The sequence below is a fragment of the Hylobates moloch genome, unplaced genomic scaffold, assembly GCF_009828535.3.
Source record: "Hylobates moloch isolate HMO894 unplaced genomic scaffold, HMol_V3 SCAFFOLD_12, whole genome shotgun sequence".
In the NCBI taxonomy this organism is placed as follows: Eukaryota; Metazoa; Chordata; class Mammalia; order Primates; family Hylobatidae; genus Hylobates; species Hylobates moloch.
The window spans coordinates 99,681,105-99,693,790 of record NW_026652287.1 but is presented as its reverse complement, the minus strand read 5'-3'; the positions used below and the strand labels follow the sequence as shown (position 1 = coordinate 99,693,790).

The 12,686-nt window shown below is 35.5% G+C and overlaps 1 protein-coding gene across 6 annotated transcripts in view; it reads left to right on the top strand.

Moving 5' to 3' along the window:
* ANKS1B (ankyrin repeat and sterile alpha motif domain containing 1B) overlaps window positions 1–12,686 on the top strand; it is a 1,246,961-nt gene that overhangs the window by 219,075 nt on the left and 1,015,200 nt on the right. For all 6 annotated transcript variants that reach the window (XM_032170973.2, XM_032170979.2, XM_032170972.2 and 3 more), the window contains exon 8: window positions 383–549. In XM_032170973.2, the coding sequence (XP_032026864.1) occupies window positions 383–549 (167 nt within the window). The remainder of the gene's footprint in view (window positions 1–382; window positions 550–12,686) is intronic.

Here is a 12,686-nt window from a genome sequence, read left to right as displayed (position 1 = left end):
TCTCAGCACCATTTCAAATTTGCTAATAAATTCTGTCAGTGAAGTAAAATACCAATGAAAGATTATGGAAATTAAATCCTATAATAAGTGAAGCTTTGGGAATTGTAATTCCGGATGCTTTTATGTACTATGTATACATAACCTTACAATAATTATTTCTATTTTGAAAAAGAATAAAAATAGGCAAAATTATAATCTCTTTTGTCCATTAATATTGTTGTGCTAATTATGGTTGAGCACCTTGTTTTCAGCAGAATAGTGTCTGACTGCTTAATCTTGTTATATTTTGGGTTCTATCACCGTAGCAGTCATATTTTTATTGCTTAACATGAAGTTTTAACAATAGCCTTTCTTGAAACTTCTGAAAAAATTATTCTCATAGGTGAAACCGTCACTGGAGAATTATCAAAACTCTTGGATGAAATAAAACTCTGTCAAGAAAAGGATTATTCGTTTGAAGACTTGTGCCACACAATATCAGACCACTACTTAGATAATCTGAGCAAGATTTCAGAGGAAGAACTTGGGAAAAATGGAAGCCAGAGTGTAGTAAGTAAGGCGGGGGGAATGAAGATAATGTGTCTGTTTGCCAGTTCAGTATGTACACTTAAGAGGCATGGGATGTGGTGCATTATCAGATTCCGCCACTCTAAGATGTCGGTTTCCTTATTGCTCTTTTCCTGACGTTCTTTGGGGTTTTACTCTCAGTGCATGTGTAGGGGAAGGAGTGCTTTGACAGATCACTTCATGATCTCTCTACTGTTAGACTCTTTCTTAAACACATGGATTTTTAGTATTTGTTGTTGTTGTTGTATTCCTTTAGTTTTACTGGGCATAATGATGTTGGTTCCCAAAAATAGACAAAAACCCTTTCAACTGTCTTCCCCATTTTCTCTATGAATTCAGACTAACAGAGCAGAGCCACACGTATAGTTTCCTCACGTCCTCCTGAAGTCATAGTAGGAGAGAAATGTGGAAAGTTCAGTCTGCATATTTTTATAATATTATGCAAGTCCCAAGAGGTTTCTCTTCGATAAGCTCAGAATCTTAAGCATGAGTTAGTTCCTGTGACAACCCCTTATGATAGTGTTCTTTGAAAATATTGTCATATAAAATATTAAAGGTTATATGAGGCAGAAAAGCAGATGATATAGTTGAGTAAGAGCAAGTATTTCTATTTATTAGGAGTAAGAGTTTACAAAGAAGAAAGAGGGGAGATAAGATTAGAAGGATAGAATGAGGTCAGGCCATGCGTAATTCTCGCTCATTTGGATTTTTATATGAAAACAAAAGCAAGAAAAACTATAGAGAATAAATCAGTTTAATATTAAGATTTTTAAACCTACTTTTTGTCCTATAGAGGAAGGACGTACAGTATGTACTGGTATTAAAGGAAATACATTATTCTGATAAGAAATCCTTAGTCACTTTTAGAACTTAATTTGTTACAGATATATCATACTTTATTCAAAAGCCAGTAATAGAGTGAACTGTGTTAAGTATGTCATATTATTTGTGAAAACTAAAAAAAAACTTGCTAAGTATAGTGACTGTCCATTATGAGAACATTTACTTAATTTAGTTATTTAAAGTAAGCTGTGACACTGTTTCCTGGGATAGCACTTGCTAATCTAGTTCCGTGGTTAGTCCTACCTCCTTGGCCTGCTTTTTTTGTTTCATTTTGTTTTTGTGCTTCACTGTCTTTTGTAAAAACATCCTATTATTGGCCCCAATAAAAATTCCTTATGAATAACTATGAACAGTTGTATATGTACTGAAGTAAATACCTGTAGGTTTTACCAAATGAAATTTTTACATTAATGAAATATTTATAATAGTAACTTTAATGTTGGGACGAAATCCTCTGTTAAAACATCTGAAACAGGTGTATGCTATCTCCAGATTACCAATCAGTTATATTTTAATATTTCCTTGAAAGTTAGAACTTAAAACATATTTGTTCTGTATAAACAATATATAGTATTTACATTTTTAGATCCATCCTCAAAGATTTATGTAAACTGGCAGCTTCTGTCCTTCTACTTGTAAAACCACAGATATTCTGAAAGCCCTAATTTTTTAGACCGGGGTTTCCGAACTTTTTTGTTGTACATACCATTAGTAAACAAATTTTGAGCAAATATCCCTGATTATTTGTAAATTATATATAGACTACATTTCTAGTAATATGTGATGTAAATTATAAGACTTACACAACAAAAGAAACTCAAATTGAGGAAGGTAGAGAATAAGTGTAAAACAGAAGCTCTAATTATTTTTCGTTTACTCAATGTATATCTTGTATGCCCTGGGGTCTGTATGTGATACTTGGAGACCATGATTCAAGCTCCATTTTTCGGGAAGTGATGGCAAAGGCTTTTGACTTTGAGAGAGTGACAATAGTTTGGGGAAAAGATGTTCAATTTTTTTTTTTGTAAGCCAAAGACTGTATTGTGATAATGGCAAGAAAGAAATTAATGCTCATAAATTGAGCATTAAGGTTTTGAAATCTGAGCTCATGCTTTTTAAACACCACTCTTCATTCCTGTGACAGACCTTTACAATAGTGTTCTTTGAAAATATTTCCCTATAAAATATTAAAGATTATGTGGAGGGAGAAAAGCAGATGGTATATATGAGTAAGAGCAAATAATTCTGTTTATTTGGAAGAATAGAGTTTATAAAGGGGAAAAATAAGAGATAAGACGAAGTCTAGTTTGAGGTCAGGTCGTGGATAATTATGAATGTCAGGCTAAGAATTTTGGTATTTTTTTTTTAAGAAATAAGAAAAATCAAGAGGATTTTGGGCAGATAAAAGACATCATTGGAACTGACCTTTTAGAAGATGAATCTGATAGAAACCTGTTAGCGAATGTTTAAAAAGTAATCAAATTACTTTGACCCTTTTCTGTAGCCTGAGTTTTATTTGAATTCATTCCATGTTTTGTTGAATATTTGTTTCTATTCATCAAAAAAGTTTTTTTCCAGAATATTGCTTCAATTATACTCTTAGATGATGCAAAAAGTTTAGTTAAGTACAGGTCACCTAATATAGGTCACCTAATACAGATGGTTCTTACCATGTTTTGAGTTGTGGGATTTATAATAGATATGGTTCTTGACTTCAAGTGATTCAAAACACCTATCCTAAGGAGAGTTCAGTTACAGTGTGTAGACTATAACTGGAGACTAACATATAAAACACTGAATAAATAAGAACTGACACTCAGTTTTTGCTATTTGCTACTCTAATGCTTTACATGATTTAAGTCGCGTATTAAGTAATCCTAACAATATGGATTTAGAAAATGACTTAGCTGCCAAGTGGCAGAGTGAGGATTCAAACTCTGAGCCAGTGTTTTTAATTCTCAGCCACATTTCTTATAGTATGCTACCTTGTGGCCAAAGGAATTTTTAAAAGGGAGAGACCAGTGAATATTTACAGATACTCATTGAAGTCTTTGTGGAGGTAGGGAGAGACTGAGCTGTGTCCTGGTGAAAGGGGAGCTGTACTTTTCATTTTTGTTGGGACAAATGATTGAGAAAGGATTCCAGCCTGAAGAAACAGTAAGTGCAAAAGCACAGAGATGAGAATTAGTGCATAATTTGAGAATGATTTATGATGAGAGTTTGTTTTGGAAAGTAGTAGGAAATAAAGTTGGATAAGTAATGATAATACCTCAATTTATGGAACACTTTACTTGTATTACCTGATTTAATCCTCACAATGACCCTATGAAAAGGATAGTATTATTTCTCCATACAGGGAGCTTTTATGACTTTCCCAGTTTCATGTGGTAATTACAGAGCCAAGAACACAGACATTCTGGAGCTGGAGCCATAACCACTCAACTCTATTGTCAGACAACAAAGGCGGCTAAGTAGATTGGGAGGCTAGTCAGAAGTTTAAAATTGATCCTGAGAATAAATTCTTGTGTAGGAGAGTTCTCCTGAAAGTGATATTTTTGGAAAATAAAAGTGGTAGTTTTATGTTGCTTGATCTGGGGAGAGGCTCAAACAATGGTTCTCAGCCATAGTTGTACATTAGATTTACCTAGAGAGGCTCTAAAAAATAAATACTGATGCCCTCAGATACCAGTCCAGACCAACTAAATCAAAATAAGTTTGGGTAGCTCTGAGCATTGCTCTTGGAAAAGCTTCTCAGGTCTAACCTCCATACTGCTGGTCTAGGGAGCCAAAAATCAGCCAAGATCTTACTGAGGTAATTCAGGTCTGAGATGATGAGTCAGAACTGAGGTCTTGAAAACACCACAAAACTAGAATTTTTTGAGATAGAACAAATCTCGTAGATCTTAATGTCCAGCCTACTGCTCCAATTCCCCAGTGTAAGAGCTTCTAAAAGTCTCTTGAATTAGGAATTATCTATGCTATAACAAATTAGCGTAGATTGGGTGGCTTGAAAAAAAAAAACAGCATTTATTTCTCACAGTTCTGGAGTCTGAGAAGCCCAAGATCAAGGTACCCAGCAGAGCTGGTAGCTGGTGAGGGCCTGCTTCCTGGTTTGCAGAGGGCTGTCTTCTGGTTGTATATTCATGTGGCAAAGAACAAAGGGGAAAAAAGCAGGTTCTCCTGATGTGTGTGTGTGTGTGTGTTTTTTTTTTTTGAGACGGAGTTGTGCTCTGTCGCCAGGCTGGAGTGCAGTGGCACAATCTCAGCTCACTGCAACCTCCGCCTCCCAGGTTCAAGCGATTCCCCTGCCTCAGCCTCCCAAGTCGCTGGGACTGCAGGCACGTGCCACCACACCTGGCTAATTTTTTGTATTTTAGTAGACACGGGGTTTCACCATGTTGGCCAGGATGGTCTCGATCTCCTGACCTTGTGATCCGCCTGCCTCAGCCTCCCAAAGTGCTGGGATTACAGGCGTGAGCCACTGCGCCCAGCCCTCCCGATGTTCTTTTATATGAACACTAGCACATCATAAGGGGTTATCATCTGATGACCTCCCAATACCCCCTCCCTAATACCATCACATTGGGGGTTAGGATTTCAACATATGAACTTGGGGGGGTCACCAACATGAGGTTCATAGCAAGGAGGCTTTCAGTTTATCATCAAGGAAAATCCAAACTGCAGTCAAACCACAGTCCTCAATTATAACATTTCTATGTTATATTGGAATATTAAATGTGGAAAACATTTCTGTATGTCTGTTATTTATATTACTGGTTAAATGATGAGCATTTGGGTTCAGTTAAAATTTAATTTCATAGGATATGAAACATGCAACTTGCTGATTGTGATATGACCAGTAATTCCAAAAGTTATTTCAGAGAAATAAGGAAATATGTAAGGAAATATGTTTTGTAGCATCCATATTATTAATGTATTTTACATATTAATGATGTAGCTTGAGTTTTGAAAGTATTTTACCTGTATTCTTAGTTCAGTTTAGCTTTTGTTGTCTCTTTTCTTCCAATAGAGGGCACTCTGATTCAGTAATTTCAAATACAAAACCAGCCATCTTATGTAAGAACTTTTATTTTTGAATCGGAGATTTTTATTTCTATTAAAATATTAGCTGTAATATGGTAGTTTGAACACTTTTACTAATATAAGTTAAAAATTAAATTCTTATGATTGAATGTATTCTATTGGAGGTTTTGCATGTAATATAAAGGCTAGCCCAAGTTAAAATTGCATTTTGTCTTGCATACATTTTAATTCAAAAGTCAGTCTGTTTTATATACTCTTATAATATGCATTTGAAACCATTTTCTAAGTTGAATTAGGACATTATATAATCTAGAATGTAAATTTTCAAGAAATATAAATATCCTAACATTCTTTACCAACTCATGAAATTTAGGTTTTCGAAAGAATGTAAAATCATCTGAAAAAATTTTCTGTTCTCTTTATGTTTTCCAAAGCCTTATATTCATGTTTCTTCCTCCATGTGTATAAACAATATATACAATTCTTAAATGTAAACACAGCATGTCATAGAGAAATTTGATGATAAAGATCATTAGAGCAGATTTCAGAATCCAGGCACCAGGAAAACTTTTTCCTTTTTTTAACATTCGTAATAGAACATTACCTCATCTGCCTGTGTCTTTAAGAAGTAAATAAGAAGCTTAAGGGCTGAAATGTCTTATATATTTTTTTCTCTTGAGGGAGAACATAGACACAAGCAGCATCTAAAGCTTTTGGTTTGAAAGGGGTTGCATTGGCAGGTTTTGTGCAATTTTGTTCAGCCACTATGCCTCTTTTCTGTTATTTTACTTTCTTTACCAATGCAAAATATTTAATTACATGTCAGCCTTCTGAAGTGTGAAGTATTTTATTTTAGTATTTTAAGATTTCGAGATTTACCTTGAAGGATTTTCAGTTTCTTTTATGCCAAGCTATTCTTGAGAATACTCTCTGGGAGTGAGGTCCCTACTTTTGGAAAATATACTTAATTTAGTTCTAAAATTCATCAAGTTTTAAAGTTCAGTGGAGTCAGATTAGGTTGCCTAAAAACCAAATGGTGTTTCTGAAACAAAGTTTACCTTCAAACACATTCTAAACCAATTTCTAGAGCTTATTATCAGGAATGCATCAATTTCAGAATTTGGAGAGACCTTCGTGGCTATCTTACCCAATTTGCATCACATTTAGAGAATCTTGGGAGGCTAATGTTTTGAAATGTAAATAGAGGCTTATTATAGGAACATAACTGAGTCTTTAGCATATATACTTTTTTATAGTGGTGCTAAATCTTAAGCAGTGGTATACAATGTTCAAAAGAACATTCTAACCTGAACAATTTATGTCTTACGTAGTTGAACAGACCTTTTGGATGTGGTGACTCAAGGTGATTCAACTAAGGTTTGAATTCTCCTAACAGATTTTGCAGGAATTAGGGAATGTAGAACTAGGATCCTGTTGACCTGCATTTATACGTTGAAAACAATACCATTAACCACACATATGTACTGTGTGTACATTAATGGAAAAATCCAGAATCAGAAGGTAAGATTTTTGTTCCTACCCTCACCTCAGGAAGAACTTTTTGTAACCTTAGGGAATCTAGGAAGTCCTTGAGAAAATGGCTAGTAGAATAAAAGAGTCATTTTTCTGAACTTCTAGCACACTTGCTTTTTACCATTCATGATACATCTCTTTCTGCCTTGCCTTGTAGGTGTATATGTTTTACATTACTTCTTATATACTCCTTGACAGTAGGTTCATTATTAGATCGATCTCTGTAGTCACATCCTGCCTCACACAGTGCCTTAAATGTACTGGTCTCTCAGTGAAAGTTCATTGACTGAATAAATGCATAAAAAGGCAAAGACTGCATATAAAAGTGTATATATTCTTGCAAATGAACCATTAGCATTGCAAAATGCATTTAATTATTTGGACATCAATTACGGAGACCAAAGTGGAGGTTTTTCCCAGCAATCATGATGGGAATCTCAACCATCTTTCCTAGGGAGATAACTTAGTCTAGCAGTTAAGAGCATGAGATTGTGAGTCCTACAGATTTGGGTTTACAACTCTGTTCTGCAGCTTACTAGCAGGGTGACCTTTGGAAGTTACTTGATATTTCCAAGCCTTAGTTTCTTCATCGGTTAAAAAAATTTTACTCTGGCTTTCTGTCAGCCATAGAAAAGAGCTATTTTGTTCTCTTTTGTGTTGCTGAAGAGATCTTGATTTTTATGTTTCACAGACTTTGTCCAATTTTGTCCAGACATTCTAAATAGTCACAAAATGTCAATGTAGAGGGGATTTCTCTAGCGAAAAGTGAAATATTTTGTTCTTGGATTGGTCTGAGTCAATATTTTACTTGGAAAAAACCACATCTATTCTAATCAGCTTTGCAGAAGTTAGGGAGGAATAGCAAATATGACAAATAATTGTCATATATGAACTTATATGAAAAATTATCTCAATAGGCTGAAATCTTGGCTCAAGGTAAAAACATAGAATTCAGTGGGAGTTAGTATAAAATCTTATATTTAGATTCCTTAAAAATCAATCGTATAAATACAAGATGGGGGAGATTTAATGTCAGGAAGTAGTTCACACTAAAGTTTTAGGGTATATACATGACTACAACTGCTACGTGAACCAGCAGTGAGATGTAGCTACTAAAAAAATCAGTAAACAGTGACCAAACTATGATATCTGAAAATAATTGTAACACTAGAAGCTAGCATTTATTAAGTACTAAATTTTCACTACATGCTAGGCATTGTGTAAACATGTTAAAAATCATTATCTCCTTTATTCCTGACAACAATCCCATGAAGTAGGTTTTATTATCCTCAACATGGGAATCAGGAGTAAAGTAAGTTGCCCAAAAGGTAAATCTGGGATCTGAATGTAGGTCCAATGTCTTACAAGTAGATGATTCTGTCTTTCATTACTGTCTTCCAGATTGACCTCTCACCTTTTCATCATTCCTGCCAATTTGTGGGTTCAGACCATCATTTCCCCTCACCTGAGTTATTTCAAGAGCCTCCTACCCTGTCCACCCACTTCTAGTCTCTTCTCTTCATCTGCTCGTATTTATTCTGAGCAATGCTGCCAAGTCAGTATGCCTTAAGTGCCATTCTGGTCACGTCATTTTCCTATTCAAAACTAGCCCTGGTCCTCACCGCAAATGTTAAATAGAAACTTAACTCAGGCGTTCAAGACCCTTCATTTCTAGCTTTATCATATTTTTCCAGCTTTATCTGCTAGTAATGTCTTAGTAAAATGGGTTATTCTTGGCCAGGCACGGTGGCGCATGCCTGTAATCCCAAGCACTTTGGGAGGCTGAGACTGGAGGATCACCTGAGGTCGGGAGTTAGAGACCAGCCTGGCCAACATGGTGAAACTCTGTCTTTACTAAAAATACAAAAACTAGCCGGGCCTGGTGGTGTGCACCTGTCATCCCAGCTACTCGGGAGGCTGAGGCAGGAGAATCACTTGAACCCGGGAGGTGGAGGTTGCAGTGAGCCAAGATCACTCCAGTGCATTCCAGCCTGGATGACTAGAGTGAAACTCTGTCTCTAAATAAATAAATAAAATGGATTACTCTCAAACATGTCTGTCTTTCTTATTGTCCACGTTCATATTTTGTCTATATATATTTTCCCTACCATCTCTACTTATTGAAAACTATTTTTGATCCTTCTATTTAGGTCTAACTATTTGCATCATTATGCTGCTTTGTATTAATTATGCATGAATCATCTTTTTTGACTTTGCCTATAAGCTCCTTGAAGACAGGGGAAATATTAATCTGTGTGTGTGCATGTGTTTGTCCTCAGCATATTTCCTCACTCACATGCTTAGCAAACATTTATTGAATTGATAGAACAGGTCATGGGCATAAAAACATCTGTTTGATACCTGTAGTTTGGTGTAGACATATGAGAAAAATTCTAACATGGAATATTTATGATCTGAGAAGAACTTCCCCTGTTGGTTGATTTTTCAAATAATGAATACCTCGCCAGTTTCTTTGAGGATGAAATAAAATACACTGGTAAACTATATTATTGACTTCACAATATATCGCTAGCATCTTAAGTCAAATTGTATTTTTCTTAGGGAATAGTACATCTCTCTCACTGATGACAAGGATATCCTGTATTACAAATACCATGTTTAATTCCCGATAACATATATGAAGGAAGTATATAGTATATGAATATAGGAAATATGTCTGATTACATTATTAATTTTTGAATTCCTGAATATTTATGTGATAAACATTTTTGAATTAATCCTTATTATTCTTTCTGTATTATTGAGATGGGGCTATTTTGTTTTGTTTTTTTTCTTCCAGCTTTTATTTTAGGTTCAATGAGGTACATATGCAGGTTTGTTACATGGGTAAACTGTGTGTCACTGGGATTTGGTGTAAAAATGATTTATTCTCCCAGGTAATGAGCATAGTACCCAATATGTAGCTTTTTTTTTTTTTTTTTTTTTTTTTTGAGACGGAGTCTCGCTCTGTCGCCTAGGCTGGAGTGCAGTGGCGCAATCTCGGCTCACTGCAAGCTCCGCCTCCCGGGTTCACGCCATTCTCCTGCCTCAGCCTCTCCCGCCACCACGCCCGGCTAATTTTTTTGTATTTTTAGTAGAGACGGGGTTTCACCGTGGTCTCGATCTCCTGACCTCGTGATCCACCCGCCTCGGCCTCCCAAAGTGCTGGGATTACAAGCGTGAGCCACCGCACCCGGCCCAATATGTAGCTTTTTGATCCCTACTCTCCTCCCATGCTACACCCTCAAGTAAGCCCCATTGTCTGTTGTTGCCCTCTTTGTGTCCGTGTGTATTTCCATGGGTATTCAGTGTTTAACTCCCACTTACCAGTAAGAACATGTGGTATTTGATTATCTGTTCCTGTGTTAATTTGCGTAGAATAATGGCCTCCACCTGCATCCATGTTGCTGCAAAGGACACAATTTTATTCTTTTTTATGGCTGCCTAGTATCCCATGGTGTATATGTACCACATTTTCTTTATCTAGTCCACCGTTGATGGATATCTAGATTGATTCCATGTCTTTGCTGTTGTGAAAAGTGCTGCAATGAGCATACATGTGGATGTGTCTTAATGGTAGAATGATTTGTGTTCCTGTGGGTATACACCCAGTAATGGGATTGCTGGTTCAAATGGTAGTTCTGTTTTAAGTTCATTGAGAAGTCTCCAAACTATTTCTATAGTAGCTGAATTAACTGACATTCCCACGAATAGTGTTTAAGCGATCCCTTTTCTACACAACCTCACCAACATCTGTTATTTTTTTTTAACTTTTTAATAAAAGTCATTGTGACAGATGTGAGATTGCATTCAATGGTTTTGATTTGCACTTCTCTAATGATTAGTAATGTTGAGGATTTTTTTTCACATACTTATTAACTGCATGCATATCTTCTTTTCATGTCCTTTACCCATTTTTTAATGGGGTTGTTTTTTGCTTGTTGATTTTTTTAAGCTCCTTATAGATTCTGGATATTAGACCTTTGTCAGATGCATAGATTGTGAATATTTTCTACCATTCTGTAAGTTGTCTGTTTACTGTGTTTATAGTTTCTTTTTCTGTGCAGAAGGCTTTAAGTCAATTTTTGTTTTTGTTGCAATTGCTCTTGAAGTCTTTATCATGAAATCTTTGCCCAGACCTATGTCCAGAATGGTGTTTTCTAGGTTCCCTTCTAAGATTCTTAGAGTTTGAGGTTTTACATCTAAATCTTTAATCTATCTTTTCTTAATTGTTGTGTATGATGAAAGGTAAGGGTCCAGTTTCATTCTGCATATCTCAGCACTATTTATTGAATAGCTTGGCCTTTCCCTATTGTTTATTTTTGTGGAAGATTAGATGGTTATAGTTGTGTGGCTTTATTTCTGAGTTCTCTATTCTGTTCCTTTGTTCTATGTGTCTGTTTTTGTACCAGTACCATGAAGTATTTGTTATTGTAGCTGTATAGTATAGTTGGAAGTTGGGGAATGTGATGCCTCTGGCTTCATTCTTTTAGGATTGCTTTGGCTATTCGGGCTTGTTTTTGATTCCATGTGAATTTTAGAATAGTTTTTTTCTAATTGTGTGAAAAATGATGTTGGTACTTTAATAAGAATAGCATTTAATCTGTAGATTGCTTTGGGTAGTATGGACATTTTATTGATATTGAGATTCTTCCAGCCCATGAACATGGCATGTTTTTCCATTTCTTTGTATCATCTCTGATTTCTTTGAACAGTGGGTTTTGTAGTTCTCATTGTAGAGATCTTTCACCTCCCTGGTTAGCTGTATTCCTTGGTATTTCGTTTTTTGTGTGTTCATTGTAAATGGGATTGCATTCTTACTGTGGTTCTCAGATTGAATGTTATTGATGTGTAGAAATTCTAATGTCTTTGTGTATAGATTTTATGTTCTGAAACTTTGCTGAAGTCATTTATCAGTTTCAACAGCTTTTTGTTGGAGTTTAGGGTTTTCTAGGCATAGAATCATATCATTAGTGAAGACAGATAGTTTGAATTTTTCTTTTCCATTTGGATGCCTTTTATTTATTCACCTTGCATGATGGCTCTGGCTAGGACTTTCAGTACTATGTTATATATGAGTGGTGAGAGTAGCCATACTTGTCTTGTTCTAGTCCTTAAGGAAAATGCTTCTAGTTTTTGCCCATTTATTATAATGTTGGCTGTGAGTTTGTCATAGATGGCTTTTATTATTTTGAGTTATGTTCCTTTGATGCCTAATTTGTGGAAGGTTTTTATCATGAAGGGATGTTGGATTTTATTGAAGGTATATTTATTGCATCTATTGAGATGATCATATTGATTTTGCTTTTAAATCTGTTTATGTGGTAAATCCCATTTATTGGTTTGTATATGTTTAATCAACCCTATATCCCAGGGAGAAAGCCTCCTTCATCATGGTAAGTTTTTGATGCACTACTGCTTTTAGTTTGTTTGTTGAGGATATTTGCTTCTCTGTTCATCAGGTATATTGGCCTGTAGTTTTCTTTTGTGTGTGTGTGTCTTTGCCAGGTTTTGATATTAGGATGATGGCGGCTTCATGAGTTAGGGAGGAGTCCATTCTCCTCAATTTTTTGGAATAGTTTCAGCAGAATTGATACCAGCTCTTCTTTGTATGTCTGGTAGAATTCAGCTGTGAATCCTTCTGGTCCAGGGTTTTTTTTTTTTTGTTTTTTGTTTTTTGTTTTTTTTTTTGGTTGTTA